The 23317-nt window shown below is 50.6% G+C and overlaps 1 protein-coding gene across 5 annotated transcripts in view; it reads left to right on the top strand.

The window, feature by feature from the left end:
* The window catches only part of BNC1 (basonuclin 1), a 38803-nt gene extending 18132 nt beyond the window's left edge, over positions 1 to 20671 (top strand). For 4 of the 5 annotated variants that reach the window (XM_036306292.1, XM_036306293.1, XM_036306289.1 and 1 more), the window contains 5 exons: positions 333 to 432; positions 2808 to 3043; positions 7717 to 9593; positions 10631 to 10750; positions 18442 to 20671. In XM_036306292.1, the coding sequence (XP_036162185.1) occupies positions 333 to 432; positions 2808 to 3043; positions 7717 to 9593; positions 10631 to 10750; positions 18442 to 19135 (3027 nt within the window). In that variant the 3' untranslated portion in view covers positions 19136 to 20671. The remainder of the gene's footprint in view (positions 1 to 332; positions 433 to 2807; positions 3044 to 7716; positions 9594 to 10630; positions 10751 to 18441) is intronic. The other variant, XM_036306290.1, reaches the window with a different exon arrangement.
* The last annotated feature ends 2646 nt before the right edge of the window (positions 20672 to 23317 follow it).

Below are 23317 nucleotides of genomic sequence, written 5' to 3'. Positions count from 1 at the left end.
TTTGAAATCAATAAAAAAAAACATTTTTTTTTTAAATGTGACTCTTCACCCTTTCCATGTCCTTCATAATAACAACCCAGATGTTCCCTCCAACCCCTCATCTTATAACAAGTCCCGATGTTGGTGGCCTCTTCTCTCCTGCAGAATGTCTGCGTGAGGTGTGCGCCGTCTCCAGGTCCTCTTTCCAGGGTCCGGTACACACGCCTGGGCCTGGCACGGAGCGGGCACGCAGCGCTCCAGGAATGCCGCCGGATGGAGGTTTTGTTCTGTACATGCCGTGCGTGTCCCACACACAAGGAACATGCTAAGCGCACCTGTGTTCTCTTTCCCAGGCTATTGGCTGTACTCTGAACTGCAGTTGCCCAAGTTTCAAACCAGGCAAGATCAACCACCGGCAGTGTGAGCAGTGCCGACACGGATGGGTGGCCCACGGTAACTTTATTTCCCTCTAAATAACTCTTACAGATTTTCAGGAATGGATGGGATATCTAAGAACAGAGCGGAAAGCGAGCACGCCTAAGTTACTGCTGTGTTCCGGGCAACCGCCTAAGTCACCGTGGTTCTCAACCTTGTGGCCCTTTAAATACAGTCCCTCATGTTGGGACCCCCAACCATAAAATTATTTTCGTGGCTACTTCATCACTGTGATGTTGCTACTGTGATGAATCGTCATGTCAATATCTGATCTGCAGGATGGGCTTAGGCGACCCCTGTGAAAGGGTCGTTCGACCGCCAAAAGGGTCACGGCTCACAGGTTGAGAACCGCTGGCCTAAGAGCTCTAGATAGGTCATCTCTTTGATAACAACTCCACATTATACGTGTTTTGTTAGCCCCATTCTAAAGGTGGGCACACTGATGCCTCACTGCCGTCATTTTGAGATGATAGAACTGGTCTGTGCCATCTAATGCAGTAGCCCTAACCCAGATAAAATACAGACTTGTTCCGTTAAATTTGAATTTCAGGTAAACAAAAATTAATTTTCTAGCCCGGCTGGTGTGGCTGAGTGGTTGAGCGTCGACCCCATAAACCAGGAGGTCAGGGTTGGATTCCCAGTCAGGGCACATGCCTGGGTTGCAGGCTCGATCCCCAGTTGGGGGCGTGCAGAAGGCAGCTGATTGATGATTCTCATCATTGATGTTCCTATCTCTCTCTCCCTCTCCCTTCCTCTCTGAGGTCAATCAGTCAATATTTTTCTTAGTCTAGGCATATCCACTTATTTGGTGTTTACATTCAGATGTAACTGGGCATCCTGTATTTATATTTGCTGAACCTGACCCTACACTAGCCATGGGTGGCTACCAAATTCTTGAAACGTGACAAGTGTGACTGCAGAATTGAATTTCCGGTTTTCTTAAATGTTAATGAATTTCTTTTTTGTTTTGTTTTGGTTTTGTTCACCCTCACCCGAGGATATTTTTCCATTGATTTTTAGAGAGAGTGGAAGGGGAGGGAGAGACAGAGAGAAACATCGATGTGAGAGAGACACATCGATTGATTGCCTTCCCCATGCCCTGGCCAGGGCCAGGGTCAAGCCTGCAACCAACGTATGTGCCCTTGACCGGAATTGAACCTCGGACCCTTCAGTCCGTGGGCTGACGTTCTATCCACTGAGCCAGACCGGCTAGGGCAATGTTAATGAACGTAAATCTAAATTTAAGTAGCCATATGGGGCTGATGTCTATCACATCAGACAGCATAGGTTTCTGTGATTTCTTTTTTATTATTTTTTAAATATATTTTTATTGATTTCAGAGAGGAAGGGAGAGGGAGAGAGAGAAACATTAGTGATGAGAGAGAATCATCGATCGGCTGCATCCTGCACGCCCCATCCTGGGAATTGAGCTGCAACCCAGGCATGTGCCCTTGACCGGAATCGAACCCGGGACCCTTCAGTCAGCAGGCCGATGCCCTATCCACTGAGCCAAACTGGTGAGAGCTGGGTTTTGGCGGTTTTATTTGCCAAGTCTGTCAACTAGGGGGTGTCAGGCCCGGTCTGCTGGACTCCCAAACCCAGGCTCTCACCTGGTGCTTCCCGATTTCAATCCTCTGGGTTAGGCACCTGGGCCTTTGTTTTTACCACCACCACCCCCTTTTTTTTTGCACTCCCCCTACTTTCGGCTCTTTTCCTCCTCAGGGATGCCACAGGAAAGGGAGGAGAGTCTCGGGCCAGTCCACGTTATGAGTGCCTGTGAAAGCTATTAAGATAATTCATTATTGGTATAGTCTTTTTTTTTTTTCGCTGTTGGAACAGATCGCCGAGAGTTGGCACCAGCCTACTTCCTACGCAGTGTTTCTCTTGAGAGTAGGATCCTTAAAAACGTCATTTCTGCCCTGGCTGGTTTGGCTTAGGGCAGTGGTCGGCAAACCGCAGCTCGCAAGCCACATGCGGCTCTTTGGCCCCTTGAGTGTGGCTCTTCCACAAAATACCGGCTCTTCCACAAAAGACCGACTTCTGCGCACGGGCCACGAAGTTTCAATCACACTGTACGTGCGCGCCCGCCCGTGGTATTTTGTGGAAGAGCCACACTCAAGGGGCCAGAGAGCCGCATGTGGCTCGCGAGCCGCGGTTTGCCGACCACGGGTCTAGGGGATAGAGCGGCCACCTGCAGACTGAAGGGTCCTGGGTTCGAGTCCGGTCAAGGGGGCGTGCAGGAAGCAGCCAATCCATGATTCTCTCTCATCATTGATGTTTCCCTCTCTCTCTCTCTCTCTCTCTCTCTCTTTCTCTCTCTCTCTCTCTCCCTTCTTCTCTAAAATCAATAAAAATATATTTTAAAAAAATCGTTTCTTCCTTTGGTTTCCCAGCGCTCAGCAAGCTGAGGATCCCCCCCATGTATCCCACGAGCCAGGTGGAGATCGTCCAGTCCAACGTGGTGTTTGACATCAGCAGCCTCATGCTCTACGGGACCCAGGCCATCCCCGTGCGCCTGAAGATCCTCCTGGACCGGCTCTTCAGTGTCCTGAAGCAGGACGAGGTCCTGCGGATCCTGCACGCCCTGGACTGGACCCTTCAGGACTACATCCGGGGATACGTGCTGCAGGTGCGGCCAGGCCAGCACGGCCACCCTCCTCCCCCAGGGTCTTCTCCCATCCACTTCCGCGTCCCTGAGGCAGCCCAGTAGCCTAGGGGCGCTACAGCCATTGCGGGCATCCTTCCCTTTTGTCTTTTTTCTAGCAGCCGAATGCCCTACCCCACCTTCTGGGAGGAATCCAGGACTTTCCTCAAGATACTTGTGAGCCCTGGCTGGTTTGGCTCAGTGGATAGAGCTTCGGCCTGGGGACTGAAGGGTCCCAGGTTCGATTCCGGTCAAGGGCACATGCTTCGGTTGTGGGCTTGATCCCCAGTAGGGGGTGTTCAGGAGGCAGCCGGTCAATGATTCTCTCTCATCATGGATGTTTCTATCTCTCTCTCCCTTCCCTTCCTCTCTGAAATCAATAAAAATATATATTTAAAAAAAAAAAAAAGATACCTGTGAAACTCAGATGTGGGAGCGTTACCTGATCCTCTGACTTGGGTTTCACTGGGCAACTTTCCACAGTAAACCACTGGCCCTCCCTTGGACACTTCTTTTTTTTTTTTAATCCTCACCCAAGGATATTTTTCCATATTTTCCCAGGATGTTTAGAGAGAGTGGAAGAGAGAGGGAAAGACAGAGAGAAACATCGATGTGAGAGAAACACATCGATTGGTTGCCTCCTGCACGTGCCCTGACCAGGGCCCCGGCCGGGGAGGAGCCTGCAACCGAGGTACATGCCCTTGACCGGAACCGAACCCGGGACCCTTTGGTTCTCAGGCTGATGCTCTATCCACCGAATCAAACCTGCTGGGGCCCCACTTCTTTTATTATCTGCAAACTACCTATTGACATAGACGCTGTCTCTGTGAGATTTTACTGAGGTTTTGGGGGTGAGAAAGCAAACTTACCTTGCAGAACCACAAGCAGACAATTCCGGCCCCTGTTCTCTAAAGCGTCTGCACCCCACTGCTGGTGTTCCCTCCTAGAATGGGTCGTCTTGTGAGGTTTCTGTGTTCTTGCTCTTTTTTATTCTCTGCACCCCCCCTGCACCCCCCCCCATTCTCTTTCTGCCTCCTCACATTTTGTCTCTGTCTCTCCATGAAGGAGAGATGGCAGGCATATTTCTCTGTGTCTTTCATGCCTTCTCTCTTCTCTTTATGTGGCAGAGTAGTTTTTGTTTGTTTTAATCCTCACCTGAGGATATGTAATTTCAGAGAGAGAGGAAAGGAGAGAGAGAGAGAGAGAGAGAGAGAGAGAGAGAGAGAGAGAGAGAGAGAGAGAGAGAGAGAGAGAGAAACATTGATCGGTTGCCTCCCGTACTCGCCCCCACCGGGATCAAACCCCGCAACCCGGAACTGAACCGGGAATTGAACCTTCAGCCTTCTGGTGTGTGGAATGGTGCTCCAGCCAACCGAATCACCCGGCCAGCGCTTCGCAAAGTGGTTTTACCTCCCTTTCTGTAACAAGCTATGGGGGCAGGTTTCCTGTTTCACATCTAGAGGCGAAGGATGTATTTCCTGATATAAATGGGATCGTTTTTATGAAACAGTTGCAGCTTTCTAAATTTTTTTTTCTTGCCACTATCCTAGGAAATAGTATCAGCCAACTTTGGTAAAAATTTCAGTGAAATGGAGGTAGGAATTTATTTCCAAGACACGCGTCCATGTTGGTCTTACTCAGAGAAAACGGTGTCACTGAAATGAACACTAATGACCAGTTACTGACCTAGACCCATGGTTCCCGATGTGGGGCACACACCCCACAGGGAGGCAATTCGAGAATGAGTTCTTAACAGTGAACTGTTTGCATTTCTTACGGTCCTAGGGGCCTCGTATACAGTCTATAAATGTACGTTGTGACATATTTATGCATTTCAGTTCTCTATTATGTTTTGAAGCTGTATTTGCTATTTTTTCATATCATTTTATATTATTACTATTCTTTTTAACAATTCCCTAGTGATTTCTTTCTCCGTCCTTCCACTTTCCTTTCGTTCTTTTATTTTTCTCTCTCATGGATGCCATGTTCTTGGGAAGCTTGTTTAGACCAAGTTCATGGTCTTTGAGGCTTCCTCCATGTGAATAAGGAGCTCACTTTTTGAATAATAAGAATTATATGTCCCGGGGCGGGGAGGGGGGCGTTAGGATTTTATTTATTTTTTAAATATATTTTTATTGATTTCAGAGAGAAAGGTAGAGGGAGAGAGATAGAAACATCAATGATGAGAGAGAATCATCCATCGGCTGCCTCCTGCAGGCCCCCTACCAGGGATTGAGACTGCAACCCAGGCATGTGCCCTCGACCGGAATCGAACCCGGGACCCTTTGGTCCACAGGCTGACGCTCTATCCACTGAGCCAAACCGGCTAGGGCGGGCACCAGGATGTTAGAGATGCTTAGGTGGGGCGTGGCCAAAAAAGGTTGGGAACCACTGACCTAGACCCCCTCCCAGTAATCTAACGACCTAGACCAGTGATGGCGAACCTTTTGAGCTCGGCGTGTCAGCATTTTGAAAAACCCTAACTTAACTCTGGTGCTGTGTCACATATAGAAATTTTTTGATCTTTGCAACCATAGTAAAACAAAGACTTATATTTTTGGTATTTATTTTATATATTTAAATGCCATTTAACAAAGAAAAATCAACCAAAAAAATGAGTTCGCGTGTCACCTCTGACACGCGTGTCATAGGTTCGCCATCACTGACCGAGACCCTTTTCCAGGGATCTTATGAAGTAGGTAGAATATCCCCTTTTTCCGTCGAAAAACCAGAGGCTCCTTGTGGCTTCTAAATCTTGCTGGAGTCACTCAACTCCTATGCAGCAGACCCCGGATTCGAACCCCCATTTTTTCTGAGCGTAAAAGGCCATGATCTTCCTCTGGAAGCACACGTGTTCACCTCGAGAGCAGGCCCCCCACAGGTCGGAAACCACCTTTTATGCAGAGTAGCATTACCATCTTACATTATGACAGAGATCAATATTTAATGATCCTAATAATCTTGCTTTCCCTCGTGTTGGGATTAAAAATATGGAATCAATTACCTTGAACCTCTAGCGCATGAAAAATGTATGATGTTACATTCCTCGCCATCTTCGGAACGCTCCCATGCACTGTGAAAAATCTCAGTGGGCCATCGAGTACATGTTCTGTGATAAAATATTTATTGCAGTTTTGGGAAAAGTTAGGCCTTGCTAGAGTTTGAAAGATCTCCAACACGCCAGTGTAATTACAGCTGCGCTTTGCGAACACGGGCCGTAGATCAATACGGGTTCATTTGTTTTCTGTTGGTAGTGGCTTGGGCAGATTATTAATATGCAGTGAATAAATACTCCAGCTATATGGAGATCTGATTGCTCCATCTAAAGTCTTGAGATAAAGAAGTTACTATTGTTGCCCTGGCCAGTGTGGCTTAGCAGTTAGAGCAGTGATGACGAATCTATGGCACGCGTGTCAGAGGTGACACGCGAACTCATTTTTTTGGCCGGTTTTTCTTGGTTAAATGGCATTTAGATATATAAAATAAATATCAAAAATAGAAGCCTTTGTTTTACGATGGTTGCAAGTATCAAAAAATGTCTATATGTGACACGGCACCAGAGTTCAGTTAGGGTTTTTCAAAATGCTGACACGCCGAGCTCAAAAGGTTCGCCATCACTGAGTTAGAGCGTTGGCCCCCAGACCAGAGGGTTGCCAGTTCAATTCCCGGTCAAGGGCACCTACTTGGGTTGCAGGTTTGATCCCCAGCCTCCGTCGGGGTGCATGTGGGAGGCCACCAATCGATGTGTCTCTCTCGCATTGATCTCCCTCCTCTCCTTCTCTCTCTCTCCCTTCCCACTCCCTTCCCTTCCACTCACTCTTAAAATCAATGGGAAAAATATCCTCTGGTGAGAACAAACAAAAAGAAGTTACTGTTTTTCAAAAGATACATTGTTGGTTTTTATCCTCATGCAAGGATATGTTTATTAATTTTAAAGCGAGAGGGAGGGAGGGAGGGAGCAAGAGAAGCATGGATGTGAGAGAGAAACATTCTATACACACCCCAACTGGGGATGGAACCCCCAACCTTTGATGTCTAGAGCGACCCTCCAGCCACCTGAGCCACCCGGGCAGGGCAAAATAGATGTATTTTAATTTTTGTGGCGAAGATGATTATGCCTAATGCAAGGCGACCACTAAGATGGAAACGAATCACCAAATTTCCCTGAGGCTTGAGTACAGTTATTTTATGTCTCTTTGGGACTGCCACTTACATTTGTACAGTCTATTTTCTTTCTTTAAAAAAAAAAAATACATTTTTATTGACTTGAGAGAGGAAGAGAGAAGGGGAGGTAGAATCAATGATGAGAGAGAATCATTGATCGGCTGCTTCCTGCACGCCCCCCTACTGGGGACTGAGCCCACAACCCAGGCATGTGCCCTTAACCGGAATCGAACCCGGGACCCCTCGGTCCGCAGGCCGAGACTCTATCCACTGAGCCAAACCGGCTAGGGCTACCGTATATTTTCTGCACAGTTTCTGGCCTAGGAGCCTGGCGTGAGTGGGGGCCGAACCAGCCCCGGGCTCACCCTGAGAGGGTGTCATTTTCAAATGTGCACAGAGGTGCCCTCTCGTCTGGGTGCCAGAGGAGGCCCTGACCACCCTACTCCTTTCTGAGCGGACACTGACCGCCCCTTTTGTTTCCGGTCGGGGTGTAGGACGCGTCGGGGAAGGTGCTGGACCACTGGAGCGTCATGACCAGCGAGGAGGAGGTGGCCACGTTGCAGCAGTTCCTGCGTTTCGGGGAGACCAAGTCCATCGTGGAGCTCATGGCCCTGCAGGAGAAGGACGAGCCGCCCGCCGCCGCCCCGCCCTCGGCGGCCAACGTGGACATCAGGGCTTTCCTCGAGAGCTGCGGCCACAGGGGCGCCAGCCTCCCGGCGCCCGCGGACAAGGGGAGCCCCGGCGGCGGCAGCGGGCACCCCTTTGAGAACCTCATCAATAGCATGACCTTCATGCTGCCCTTCCAGTTCTTCAACCCCGTGCCGCCCGCGCTGATGGGGCCGCTGCCCGAGCAGTACGCGCTGGAGCCGGGTCCGGACCCGGGCCAGGGCCAGGACCCCCGGCAGGACCTCCCCGGGCCCTTCCCGGACGGCCGCTTCCTGGCCTCCGGCTCCACCCCGTTTCAGCTGGAGAAGGAGCCGTGTCCTAGCTGCCCCGATGCCGCCCCTCACCAGGAAGACGGCGCCCCCCTGAGCGACTCCAGCGCCTACAGCCTCGTCACGAAGCTGGAAGGGACGCAGCTGTCCCCCGAGGCCCGGGGGAAGCCAGAGCGGCACGGCCTGGGCGCCAAGAAGGGCCGGGTGTTCTGCACGGCCTGCGAGAAGACCTTCTACGACAAAGGCACCCTCAAGATCCACTACAACGCCGTGCACCTGAAGATCAAGCACAAGTGCACCATCGAGGGGTGCAACATGGTGTTCAGCTCCCTGCGGAGCCGCAACCGCCACAGCGCCAACCCCAACCCCCGGCTGCACATGCCCATGAACAGGAACAACAGGGACAAGGACCTCAGGAGCAGCCTGAGCCTGGCCGCCTCGGACGGCTACAGGCGCCCGGGGCTCGAGGTGGCGTCCCCGGAACGCAGGCCTCTCCCCGGCTGCCCCGGCTCAGGCGAGGATGCCAGGGGCCAAGCGGTGTTCCCGGGCGCCGGGCAGAACGGCGTGCTCTTCCCCAACCTGAGGACGGTCCAGCCGGTGCTCCCTTTCTACCGCAGCCCGGCCACGCCCGCCGAGCTGGCCACCACGCCTGGGATGCTGCCGTCTCTGCCCCTGCTGTCGTCCTCCATCTCGGAACAGCTGGTTTCCGCCGAGATGCCGTCCGATGCCCTCCCCAAGAAGAAATCCCGCAAGTCCAGCATGCCCATCAAGATCGAGAAGGAGGCCGCGGGAACGGCTGACGAGAAGAGGCGGGCGCTCAGCTCCGATGAAGATCGGCCCCTGCAGGTGGTCAGCGAAGACGAGCTGGAGGCCTGCAGCCCCGGGTCGGACGGGGCGCTGGAGGAGCGGCAGGGAGGATGCCCAGGGAGGCCTCCCCGCGAAGGGCAGCCGGCCTGCCACCTCTCGTCGGTGATCGAGCCCAGGGGCGTCATCAGCAGGACCCCCGAGCAGGCCACACGCAACTCGGAGAGGGAGACGGAGCTGGAGCAGAAGCCAGCACTGACCCTGGTGCCCGGGGAGGCGGAGGACGGCGGCCGGGAGCTCCGCCTCCCTCCGGGGCTGGAGCCCTGCATCCCTTTCCCGGACTACGTCAGGCTGCAGCAGCACCTGCTGGCCGGGGGCCTCCTGGGCGCCTTGTCCACCCGAGGAATGGCTTTCCCTTGTTTCGAAGATTCCAAGGACCTGGAGCCCGCGGGTCAGCACGCATTGGCGAGGCAGAAGGAAGAGAGTCGCCACCAGTGTGACATCTGTCAGAAGACCTTCAAGAATGCTTGCGGCGTGAAGATGCACCACAAGAACACGCACGCCAAGGAGACCCACGTGTGCACGGTGGAGGGCTGCCAGGCCACCTTCCCTTCCCGCAGGAGCAGGGACAGGTGAGGCGCCTGTTGGCAACTGTTTGTCCTAACGTGGAAGTTCTTTATATATATACTAGAGGCCCAGATTCATGCACCGGTGGGGTCCCTCGGCCTGGCCTGCACCCTCTCACAATCCGGGACCCTTCAGGGAATGTCAGAGAGTTGGTTTCGGCCCAATCCCCGCAGGCCCAATCTAGACAGGAGGGAGCCCAATCCTGTGTGTTGAGCGTCTGTCCCCTGGTGGTCAGTGCACGTCATAGCAACCGGTCAACCGGTTGTTCGGTCACTTAGGCTTTTATATAGAGAGATATTTTTTAATTGATTTCAGAGAGGAAAGGAGAGGGAGAGAGAGAAACATCAACGATGAGAGAGAATCATGGATCAGCTGCCTCCTGCATGCCCCCCACTGGGGATCAAGCCCACAACCAGGCATGTGCCCTTGACCGGAATCGAACCTGGGACCCTTCAGTCCGCAGGCTGACGCTCTATCCACTGAGCCATACCGGCCAGGGCAAGGTGGCGGTTCTTAAACTCTAACCTGCATCAGAATCACCTGGCTCCTAGAACTTCCACTGTCGGGGCTCTGGGCGGAGCCTAAGACTTTGCATTTCTACATGCCCAGGTGATACAGAGATGACCAGGCCGGGGACCACAGTTTGAAAAATACTATCCTATAGACCCACTCTCCTGAATTTTTGCTTCCAAAACCTTGACTCATTTGGCCCCAAGACGTGACCTGAAATGATGTGAGGCTATTTGCAATGTTTTTTAAAATCACCTTTTGTGTGGAATTTTTTGTATCTATTTGCGCAGAAATAGTAATGGATTTGTTAGGGAGGCACTAAAACGATATTACAGTCTGTGCATCATTCTGCTTTTTCCGAAGTCTGAGAAATTCTGAATTCAGAGACACATTCCACCCCCAGGCTTTGGCACGAGGAATTTGTGAGCTAGCTCTCCCAGGAAGGCCTGCAGCCCTGGGTCAGACAGGCCGCTGGAGGAGGGCGATTGTATTATTAATCCTCACGTGAGGGTATTTTTCCATTGATTTTTAGAGCGAGCAGAAGGGAGGGGACGAGACAGAGAGAGAGAAACATCGATGTGAGAGAGACACCTCGATTGGTTGCCTGCCTCACACACCCCGACCTGGGCCGGAGGTCGTGCCTGCAACCAAGGTACGTGCCCTTGACCAGAATCGAACCTGGGACCCTTCAGTCTGTGGGCCGACGCTCTGTCCACTGAGCCAAGCCAGCTAGGGCTGGAAGGGCGCTTTTAAAGCAGTGGTTCTCAACCTTCTGGCCCTTTAAATACAGTTCCTCATGTTGTGACCCAACCATAAAATTATTTTCGTTGCTACTTCATAACTGTCATGTTGCTACTGTTATGAATCGTCATGTAAATATCTGATATGCAGGATGGTCTTAGGCGACCCCTGTGAAAGGGTCGTTCGACCGCCAAAGGGGTCGCGACCCACAGGTTGAGAACCGCTGTTTTATAATGATCCCTTTGGCTTCCCAAAACTTGTCTGGTTTTTACTGTCTCACGTGAAGTCCACCGAATGAAACATTCCCTCCAATATTTCCTCTGATCCCTAGTTAGCCAAGATCTATTGGAAAGGGGGGGTGATGGATGGCCTAAGGGGAGATTTTTTTAAATATTAAGATTTCAAAGAGGAAAGGCACTTCACAGGTTACTTTGGGAGGTTGGGATGGGAGATGAGACGTCTGTCGGTGCTGGGTTTGCCTGACCCTCAGGAGTCGAACTGTTTGCAGAGTTTCCCGGGTGTCTCATCACTCGGGGCCCGGCACTGGCATTACCGTCTCTCGTGTGCTTTTCTTCATGAACTTGAGTCCCGTCACCCCGCTTCAGGTCACCTTGCTCCCCAGGCTTTCAGGGAAGGACCGGCTCTCTGACGAAACGCAGTATGATTCATGCTACACATGGTTCTGAGAGTATCGACATGTTACACATTTTGCTCAAACGAGCGTCACCTGAGGCAGCTCCACGCCACCACTGCCTTAGTCCAAACTGTAAGGCCTGCGTTATTATGGGGAAATGCGAGACTTGGTTGGAAATGCTACGAAAATAATTCCCCAAAAGGTCGAAGGCCTTAAGGGGGACCTGGCCGAGGGCGGCAGACGCTGCCTTGACTTTTCCAAACAAGTCTGAGCCCCCAGGTGTTTTACTGGAATCTCTTTATTTAGTCTTTAGACACGACCTCGTTTAAAAAACACTACCAATACATATATTTTCTCAAAAATACTTACCCTGCTAATAATATCTAAAAATTAATTTTAATTCAAGCTATCACTACAATAATAGCCTAAAAAGACTGACAAACGGGACTGTCTGGTTCCTTTAGCCAGGCAGTCCCTTAACCCTCTCTTTCACAAAAACATATGTCAAAATAATCATTCATCCATCACTCGTGGTCTGCTGGTCAGTCCCAGCCCTTTATAAATAGGGAGAAAACGTAGACCAGAAGAAATTCTGTGTCTTTGTTATGGGGTGGGGCCACAACATTAGTAACAAAGAAACAGAATTTCCGGAGGATGAGGCGCAGAAATCAGGATTTTAAAAAGATTCCCAGGTGATTCTAATGTGCAGCCAAGGTTGAGAACCACTGACATAGACCCTCCCCACACTCAGAAGCACACACGCAGAGGAGAGAGCACAGGTGATAGTGGTTAAAATGCCTGTCTCCGCCGCTGCGATGTTGAACCAAACCACCAGGGCACCCTGCTGAGCGGCCCCGCCTTCCCCATCCATCATCCAGGAGGAAGGTCTGTTCGCAAACAAGCTGTTATTGTGAAGAAGAGAGCGGCGTCTGTCAGGTTGTCCTTCATGTTGACGATACCGTTCTGGCCTACCGTGTCTACTAAACTAGAAGTTATGTGAATTTCACATAGGATTTCATTTTCTGTTTCTTTTTTTAAAAGATATATTTTTAGCCGTAACTGGTTTGGCTCAGTGGATAGAGCGTCGGCCTGCGGACTGAAGGGTCCCGGGTTTGATTCCGGTCAGGGGCATGTACCTTGGTTGTGGGCACATCTCCAGTGGGGAGTGTGCAGGAGGCGGCTGATCGATGTTTCTCTCTCATCGATGTTTCTAACTCTCTGTCTCTCTCCCTTCCTCTCTGTAAAAATTCAAAAAAATGTATTTAAAAAATAAAAAAATATATATATACATACATATATATATATATATATATATATATATATTATTGATTTCTGAGAGGAAGGGGGAGAGAGAGAAAAACATCCATGATGAGAGAGAATCATTGATCAGCTGCCTTCTGCACACCCTCCACCCCCCCCACCCCGCCCCGGGGATGGAGCCCACAACCCTGGGCATGTGCCCTCGCCCAGAATCGAACCCGGGACCCTTCCGTCTGCAGGCCGGCGCTCTATCCACTGAGCCAAACCGGCTAAGGGCTATTTCTTTTTTTAATTATTTAATATTTTCTTACTTTCTGTCCTACTTGTACAAGCACGCCTCCTCCCCCAGCACAGGAAAACATCTTGCTTTCTGAAGTTAAAGTACTAGTTCTAGTAGCCTGGGCTTTGGCATAGAACCTGGGGTTACAAAGGCACCAGGTGAGCTAAGACCCCGTGGGCAGCCCCGGCTCCACTGGCTCCACCGCCGTTTCTCCGAGTCAGAGGCCAGACCGTGTCGCCGTGGCGATAACTGTCTTCCCCTCTTCCAGTCACTCTGCTCCCGCCAGGGGCAGTGACCAGGACCCGGCCGGAAGGGGCTGGGGCCGCCCCCTCGGTGCTTATGTAGCCAACAGACTTTTTGTTTTGTTAATCCTCACCAGAGGATATTCTTCCATTCATTTACTTTTATCTTTTAAAATATATTTTTATTGGTTTCACAGAGGAAGGGAGAGGGAGAGAGAGAGAGATGGAAACATCAGTGATGAGAGAGAATCATCCAGCAGCTGCCTCCTGCACATCCTACACTAGGAATTGAGCCCGCAACCCGGGCATGTGCCCTGACGGGGAATCAAACCGTGACCTTCTGGTTCACAGGTTGACACTCAAACCACTGAGCCACGCCAGCCAGGCTTTTGACTTTTTTTATTTATTTATTTATTTATTTTTAGAGAGAGTGGAAGAGAGCGGGAAAGACAGAGAGAAACACCCATGTCAGAGAAACACATCGGTTGGTTGCCTCCTGCACGCTCCCCAACCAGGGCCTGGGCCGGGGAGGAGCCTGCAACCGAGATACGTGCCCTTGACCGGAATCGAACCCGGGACCCTTCAGTCCGCAGGCCGACGCGCCGTACGCTGAGTCTAGCCAGCTAGGGCTCGTCGACAGATATTTACGAACTGTCTGCGTTGGGTGCTGTGGACACACCCCTGCCCACGAAGGCCTGGGTGGCGACAGACCCGTTAAACAGGTGCTTACACTGAAGGTGGTGGCTGCTCTTGCGGGAGATGCATAGGCTGCTGTGGGCAGAGGGGAGGGCGCCTGACCAGACTCTGAGGAGTTAGGGAAGGCTGCCTGGAAGAAGCGGTCGGAGGGAAGCAGCTGCTCTCAAAAGTTTTGGCCGCACCATCCCTTTTACGAGTTCTTTTCCTTTTAGAGAGAGAAGGGGGAAGGGAGATAGAAAGAGAAACATTGATTTGTTATTCCACTTAATTTCCGCATTCACTGGTTGTTACTTGTATGTGCCCTGACCGGGGATCGACCCCACAATGTTGGTGTATCAGGACGATGCTCTAGCCAATTGAGCTACCTGGCCAGAGCCCTTTATAAGTCCTTCAAACCTCAAGACTCTTTAAAACTGGAAAAAAAAACTATATATTTTATATCGCTTAAAATACTAAACCTGCCTGGTTTGGCTCAGTGGATAGAGCGTTGGCCTGTGGACGGAAGGGTCCCAGGTTTGATTCCAGTCAAGGGCACATGCCCGGGGTTGCGGGCTCGATCTCCAATAGGGGGGCGTGCAGGAGGCAGCCGATCAACGATTCTCTCTCATCATTGATGTTTCTATCTCTCCCTCTCCCTTCCTCTCTGAACTCAATAAAAATATGTTTTAAAAATTAATAATAATAAACCTCTTATACATGAGCATAAATAACATTTTCACGAAACATAACACATTTTCCAAAACAAAAACTTAGGAGAGTGGCTTTGTTTGAGGCTTTCAAAAATCTCTTTAGTGTCCGGCTTTGGTAGAAGACAGCTGGATTCTCACAGCAGCTTCTGCCTTCAACCTGTCTCCACGTCACGTGTCATGAAGCCTCTGGAAAACTCCACTGTACACACCTGAGAGGATGAGAGTAAAAACGGCAAACAATGTCTTAGAATCATGATGAAACGAGTTTCCACTTCAGGGAACCCCTAGGGGTGCCCAGACCACAGTTTGAGAACCATGGGTCTCAACTAATCCAGCAACCAGTGGGGAAGAGTTGCAGGGGAGATGGAGGATGCAGAGGAGAAGTACAGACCAGGGCAGTGGGCACAGCACCAGCAAAGTCCCGGGAGCCGAAAGCCTGCCGCGAGGTGCAGAGGGTCCTTGCGGTTGTGGTTGTCACTGGTTTTAGGGGACATGGCACCCCGGGAAATGCATCTAACCCTTGAGGCTTAAGAAGGTTAGAGGAGCCCCAGCCGGTTTGGCTCAGTGGATAGAGCGTCAGCCTGTGGACTGAAAGGTCCCGGGTTTGATTCCCAGTCGGGGCACATGCCCGGGTTGTGGGTTCGACCCCCCAGTAGGAGGCGTGCAGGAGGCAGCTGATCAATGATTCTCTCTCATCATTGATGTTTCTATCTCTCTCCCTTTCCTGTCCTCTTTGAAATCAATAAAAATATATTTAAAAACAAAAAAGAAGACGAAGGTTAGAGGAGCCACCAGTCAGCTCCTGGCATTTGTGGGACAGTTGGCCGTTAAGCATGGGGCCCAGAGCCCTGCCCCGTTACAGCAGGGATCTTGCCATACAAGGTTCCAGTTGAATGTGTTTGTCTGGCTTTTGTTCTTTTTTCCCTTCAACCCCTGTATGTACTGGAACCTGCATGTCAACCCCGTGTCTGGTTTTCTGCTGACACGTTCCTGCCCCTTCAACCCAGAATGCTGACATAATCACAGGTCAGAGTTGTAGTTAAGAGCTGCCTGCAAAGTGGGTGATCTGGGAATATAATTCTGATGGCGGCCACGAAAAAAAGGACGTGTAAGGGGAGACGGAGAGAAGCCGAATAGTAAATCTGAGGTAGGATTAAACCTCCTCCCCTCCTCATATGTCTTTGGAGATTTAGGCTAGAAAATTCAATCCTTATTTATTTTGGTTTTTTTTCCCCCGGCATGCATTCTGAGCTGTACTGGGGGAGTAGTTTTTCTGTTTAGCATCTTTCTCCTATCTCCTTTAAGAATGTAACCCTTGTTTGCCTGGTTGGCGTGGCTCAGTGGTTCGGAAGCCAGAGGTCCCGGGTTCGGTTCCCAGTAAGACCATATGCCTGGGTTGCAGGCTCGATCCCCAGTGTGGGGCATGCAGGAGGCAGCTGATCACTGATTCTCTCTCATCATGGATGTTTCCCCCTCTCTCTCCCTCTCCCTTCCTCTCTGAAATCAATAAAAATATATTTTTGAAAAAGACTGTAGCCCTTGCAAAGGGCTGTGTTTGCTCGTCAGGTCAGCACGGAATCTCTGAGCAAGGCCAACACTGATTGACAAGTTACATCCAAATGATATCATATGAGTCCAAGGCCTGTGTCATAATGGGTAAAATTATCTGCCCTGCAGGACTAATCACCAGGTAGCAGGTCGGTGATTGGTGGTGTGCTCAGTGCTGCATTTGCAAAACCCCTGTCTGGTAACAGTGAAACGTTGCAAATATGAATTGAACTAGGTTCTTTCTCTCTCTCTCTCTCCCTCTCTCCCTCACTCACACACCCTACTATTTCTAGCCAGTCAGATTTTCATACCTGTAGAACTTCTGGGATGATATGCCTGCCAATGCTCTAGACCAGAGGTTCTCAACCTGTGGGTCGCGACCCCTTTGGGGGTCGAACGACCCTTTCACAGGCGTCGCCTAAGACCATCGGAAAACACATGTATCATTACATATTGTTTTTGTGGTTAATCACTATGCTTTCATTATGTTCAATTTGTAACCATGAAAATACATCCTGCCTATCAGATATTTACATGACGATTCCTAACAGTAGCAACATGACAGTGATGAAGTAGCAACGAAAATAATTTTATGGTTGGGGGTCACCACCACATGAGGAACTGTATTAAGGGGTCGCGGCATCAGGAAGGTTGAGAACCACTGTTCTAGATCCTGATGTGAGCCACGTAGGAAATTTTAAATTTTCTAGTAGCCACATTTTTCAAAAAGTAAAAAGAGCCCTACCGGGTTTGGCTCAGTGGATAGAGCGTGGGCCTGCAGACCAAAGGGCCCCGGGTTCAATTCCAGTCAAGGGCATGTACTTTGGTTGCAGGTTCCTCCCCGGCCTGGGCCCTGGTCCTGGTCGGGGCATGTGCCGGAGGCAACCAATCGATGTGTCTCTCTCATATCCATGTTTCTCTCTGTCTTTCTCTCTCTCTTCACTCTCCCTAAAAATCAATGGAAAAAAATATTCTTGGGTGAAGATTAACCAAAAAAAAAAAAAAGGAAAAAGAAACCGGTGAAGTTTTAATCATGTGTTTTATTTCCGTCAGTCCATTCCAAGTGTTCTGGTTTTATTATATGATACAGCCACACCAGCACTCAGTAGCCACATACGAGTGAGTGAGTGAGTAGCCACATATTTGTGACCAGTTATTTCCAGTGTCCCAGTCGAATGGGTCTAATTGAAATAGTGTAGCCATTCTTTCTTTCTTTTTTTAATATATTTTTACTGATTTCAGGGAGGAAAGGAGAGGGAGGGAAGGAGAGAGAGAGAGAAATGATGAGAATCTTGATTGACTGCCTCCTGCATGCCCCCTGCTGGGGATCGAGCCCACAACCTGGGCATGTGCCCTTGACCAGAATCGAACCCAGGACCCTTCAGTCCGCAGGCTGACTATCCACTGAGCCAAAGCCTCTAGGCTAGCCATCTCTTTAGATCAGGTCCAGGAAGTTACCTGTCAATCAGACGGCAGAAACTGAAGAGAACCACATCTTCCCAGGCCCCTGGCTTTCCCACGAATGCTAACTTCTGACAAGCGGCGAGCAGCCGTGGGCCGGTGTCCACCAGACTCCCATTGCACCCCATGCCCCTACCATCACTTCTCACATGCTTCTTCTGGCATCTGCCTAGTGTCTCCACTCAGAATGAGGACTGTTTTTAAAACAACAGCTCAGCCGAAACCGGTTTAGCTCAGTGGATAGAGCGTCGGCCTGCGGACTGAAGGGTTCTGGGTTCGATTCCGGTCAAGGGCACGTACCTGGATTGCGGGCACATCCCCAGTGGGAGATGTGCAGGAGGCAGCTGATCGATGTTTCTCTCTCATCGATGTTTCTAACTCTCTATCTCTCTCTCCCTTCCTCTCTGTAAAAAAATCAATAAAATATATTTTAAAAAAATATAAATAAATAAAAAAATAAATAAAACAACAGCTCAAGCCCTAGCCAGTTTTGCTCAGTGGATAGAGCGTCGGCCCGTGGAGCAAAGGGTCCCGGGTTCGATTCCAGTCAAGGGCACGTACCTTGGTTGCAGGCTCCTCCTCAGCCCAGGCCCTGGTCAGAGTGTGTGCAGGAGGCAACCCATCGATGTGTTTCTCTCACATGGATGTTCCTCTCTGTCTTCCCCTCTCTCTTCCACTCTCTCAAAAAGATCAAAGGAAAACTATCCTCAGGTGAGGATTAGCAAAATAAATAATAAACAAACAAACAAACAACAGCTCGATTCGTTTCTAACCATCTTTTCACTCTTGCAGACACAGTTCAAACCTAAACCTCCACCAAAAAGCACTGGCCCAGGAAGCGCTGGAGAGCGGCGAAGACCGTCTCCGCGCAGCGTACCTTCTGAAAGACGTGGCCAAGGAGGCCTATCCCGACGTGGCTTTCACGCAGCAAGCCTCCCAGACGTCGGTCATCTTCAAGGGCACCAGCCGCATGGGCAGCCTGGTGTACCCGATAGCCCAGGTGCACGGCGCCGCCCTGGAGAGCTACAGCTCCGGCCCGCCGGGGGGCGAAGGCGCCGTCCTGGACCTGAGCGCTACCTCCAGCATGAAGTCGGAGAGCAGCAGCCATTCCTCCTGGGACTCGGACGGGGCGGCGAGCGAGGAGGGCGGCGCCGGGCTCATGGAGGACAGCGACGGGAACGGCGAAGGCGCCGGCCTCGTCCCCGGGGAGGACGAGTACCCCATCTGCGTCCTGATGGAGAAGGCCGACCAGAGCCTGGCCAGCCTGCCTGCCGGGTTGCCCATCACGTGTCACCTCTGCCAAAAGACGTACAGCAACAAAGGGACCTTCCGGGCCCACTACAGAACCGTGCACCTGCGCCAGCTGCACAAGTGCAAGGTCCCCGGCTGCAACACCATGTTCTCGTCTGTGCGCAGCCGCAACAGACACAGCCAGAATCCCAACCTGCACAAAAGCCTGGTCACCTCCCCCGGTCACCTCCAGTAGCAAGAGGGGAGACGCGGCGGCATTGTTCCTGGGGGAGAAGGTAGAACGAGGGTCCGTTTCGGTCTTTACCACCATTCCGGGACAAGCCAGGCCAAAAAGCATTGGAGTTGACTTTCTAGTCTTCGGTTGGGGCGTGGGATGAGCGGGTGTTGACGTGAGGCAGCCTTTCCCATCATTTGTTCTCAGCCCCGGGTGTTTTTCACTGACAACGACGAAAACGTGCAGCAATGCAGTTTTTCCCAGCTCTCTTTACACATTCCCTGGGAGATCCCTGGGCCTGCAGATGGCCGTGAGGGGCCCCGGGCCTGGAGGCGGCTTGGAGGGAGGCTGGCTGGATTTGGGGTGGATTGAGTGTCCCGGGGGGAAGCCGGCTGTCACCACGGGTGAGGAACCAGCCCCCTAAAGATCCCATTTTTTTTTTTCAGTTCTTGCTTTCATGAGTCTGAAACCCAGATTTCAGTTTGGGAGCGGGACTTTCGGAGACAGTCCCTCCGTTCCGAGTGGAAATCGCCGCCCCACATCCCCCCACAAAGGTCTAGGAGGCCGGTTGGCCTCAAACGCCCCGGAGCAGGAATGTTACCAACCAAGGATGTTCTCGCTCTGTAACATGCATTCGAGAAGCTGGGGATGGGGGAGACTATGCACTTAAAAATAGCAGTCTTCGATTTAATTTAAGATAATTTTGATGATATTTAATTTGTGTTTATATATGTGAGTATAAGGGGTGAGTGCAGACATGTCACAGTGTGACTTGGGGGAGGCGGGGGAAGGGAGCGTCTTGATCGAAAGCAGAAGGAGTGACGACCCTAAACGTCAAACCCACTGCCCGTGTTCATTGGGCGAAGTTCAGAGTCTGCTCCCGGCGCTGCCCTGCGGAATGGGCGCAGGCGCGACCCCGGCAGGACTGTTTGTGTATATATTTTTGACCCAAGCGTTCAGAGAGTGTGGTTCGGAGGGTGGGTGTGCATTGTCAGTATCGCCGGATCCTTCCGTCTCCATCCTTTATAGACCTGTAAGATTAGGGGGAACTTCCGGAGTTACATGGTAGAAAGAAAAGTAGGATGTTACTGCCATACTATGTGTCTTAATATTTAACTTATTCTGAACTATAGTCCACGCTGTTGTAGACAGGAAGCATGATCGGTCCCATCTCGTGAAATTCGGCGTTTACAGTTTTCTAAAAGCCCGAGGTAGGGAAAAAGAAGTCAATTTCATATGAAGACTTCAAGGTCACCGTCTTTGAAAGTTATGGTTGCTTTAAGTAATGAAAAACATCCTTAGAGAGAATTGGGGGTGGTAAGAGAGAGTATTCCCGTGGCCTAAAGGTGAAAGAAGCCAACAAGCTGTTCCTGATTTATTTCAACGTTTAAAAAATAAATAAATGTGACAACTTCAAACTTGTCTGTGCTTAAAGGGAGCTGTATTGTTCATCGGTTTTGTTACCCAGCTGTTCAATATTCCAGGTTTCCCAAAATGGAAAAAAAAAAAAGTGTATACAAATGAGTTTTCTATGATTTAATAAAAATATATGGCATACTTTTTGTTTAAGAAGACGAACATTTTGTAAAGCCAGCTTTGATTTACATGGGCTGCTTGTTCTGCAGGTGCTGGTGGTCACACACACTCACTCACACTCACACACACACACTCACTCACACTCACACACACTCTCACACACACACCATGAATCTTACAGAGCTGAAAACCCAGGGGAGGGCTGGAGGACAGGCCTTCGGATCAGTAACTTCTGCCACCTCAAGACAGGAAAGGCAGCAATTCCTGAGGTCCAAAGAAAGGAAGTGGTGCCCTTGGTCGGTGTGGCTCAGTGGATAGAGCGCTCGCCTGCGGACTGAAGGGTCCCGGTTTGATTCCGGTCAAGGGCACGTACCTCAGTTGCAGGATCCTCCCCAGCCCAGAGGAGTCTGCTCTGAGTCTGCTCCCGGCGCTGCCCTGCGGAATATATACACAAACAGTCCTGCCGGGGTCGCGCCTGCGCCCATTCCGCAGGGCAGCGCCGGGAGCAACCAGCAGGTCCTGGTTGGGGCTCGTGCAGGAGGCAACCAGTCGATGTGTTTCTCTCACATCGATGTTTCTCTCTGTCTTTCCCTCTCTCTTCCACTCTCTATAAAAATCAATGGATTCCCGCCTGGCGTGGTTCAGTGGTTGAGCATCGACCTAGGAACCAGGAGGCCACGGTTCAATTCCCAGTCAGGGCACATGCCCGGGTTGCAGGCTCGATCCCCAGTGTGGGGGGTGCAGGAGGCAGCCGATCCATGATTCTCTCTCATCATTGATGTTTCTATCTCTCCCTCTCCCTTCCTCTCTGAAATCAATAAAATATATATATATATATTTTTTAAAAATCAATGGAAAAACATCGAGTGAAGGTTAAAAAATAATTTATATATATAATTTTTTGCAATAACATGGCTCTGTGGTGCACCCTGGTCCTTCTTGGGCCTTTCTCGCGCCTCACACTCATGCTCTCTCTAGCGTGTCTCCTTCACCCCCACGACCTTGACTGTCTGCCCCAGCAGGGTCCTCGGAGCTGCCCTCTGGACTGTTCTTGCATATCACGGAATAACCAACAGCTTCTCCAGCTCAGCTTGTCCCAATTCAGTGTGTCATTTCCCTGCCAATCAACCTTTCCCTCCTTCTGCTTCCTCGCATTGAGGGATGGCGCCACCACCTGGCCAACTCCCAGTAAACACCTGGGGCCGTCCTGGGTCTGGTTACCAGCCGGCTCTCCACGTCCCACTGTTCTTAGCTACTCCGCCTACTAACCTGGTGGCTCCGGCCAAGTAACAGCTTCTCTGGGTCTCCCCTCCTCAGCGTTCGCCCCTCATCTGGGGCTTTCCTTGTGGCCTCGGCTGTCAGTTGTGGACAAGAGGGGCCACATGCTAACCTGACAAGCTCAGGGAAGGCCTGCATGACAGTCTTGCAAAGTAACCACAAAGGACGGTCTGAAATTAAAACTTGAACTAGCCCGGCTGGCGTGGCTCAGTAGTTGAGCATCAACCTATGAACCCAGGAGGTCAGGGTTCGATTCCGGTCAGGGCACATGCCCGGGATCCCCAGGGTGAGGTGTGCAGGAGGCAGCCGATCCATGATTCTCTCTCATCATTGATGTTTCTCTCTCTCTTTCCCTCTCCCTTCCTCTCTGAAATCAACGAAAAAAAATATGTTTACAAAAACAAAACAACAACAACTTTAACTAAAAGCAGTTACGGTGGGTAGTCATGTCCTAGGCCGGTATTTTCCCGGACAAGGTCAATTTTTACTTAAGTGAGCCTATTGTCTTTTTGCAGCTAAGATAACACACCTATGAAATGTCTGAGTAACTTGTAACTTCCCTTTCCCCCTCCACAACCAAATGCGCCCGGGCACCAGGTCAGAGACCATAAATTCCTTCACTGTTATTGTGATCACGTTAATTATTGATGTTAACTATCCCGCACCACCTCCGTAAAAGTACTGTGTGTCTATCGTTTTATTTTTTATCCACTCCCAGAGTCTTCCCAGCCTTGCTTTCTCCCGCCTCCCTCATCTATCACCAATGGATTTCATGTAACCCACGTACATCTCCTCTCTTGATTGTAACGTCTAAATTACAGCGGTTCTCAACCTGTGGGTCGCGACCCCTTTGGGGGTCGAACGACCCTTTCACGGGCGTCGCCTAAATACATCCTGCCTATCAGATATTTACATGACGATTCCTAACAGTAGCCAAATTACAGTTATGAAGTAGCAACGAAAATAATGTTATGGTTGGATCACAACATGAGGAACTGTATTAAAGGGTCTCGGCATTAGGAAGGTTGAGAACCACTGGACAGGGTGGGAGGTGGGTTAGAGATCAACCAAAGGACTTGTCTGCATGCATATTAGCATAACCAATGGACACAGACACTGGGGCGGTGGGGGCTTGCCCTCGGGGTAGGAGTGGTGACGAGAAGGGTTAATGGGGGCAGGGGGAGGAGACATATGTAAAACTTTAGACCCCCCAAAAATCAATCAATCAATCAATAAACAAGGCGAAAAACCACCATTCTCGGGAGCATTATCCCAAGGCGTTGAGATTCTGCTTCCAGCAATTGTCGACAGTTTGACTCAAATAAACTCACAAAAATTCTCTACAGGTTTGAATGTTTTTACGTTAACGCCATCCACAGGCACGAATTG

This window comes from Myotis myotis, unplaced genomic scaffold (genome assembly GCF_014108235.1).
Source record: "Myotis myotis isolate mMyoMyo1 unplaced genomic scaffold, mMyoMyo1.p scaffold_m19_p_40, whole genome shotgun sequence".
Lineage (NCBI taxonomy): Eukaryota > Metazoa > Chordata > Mammalia > Chiroptera > Vespertilionidae > Myotis > Myotis myotis.
The sequence above is the reverse complement of the archived record's forward strand: the minus strand, read 5'-3'. Positions and strand labels throughout refer to the sequence as shown.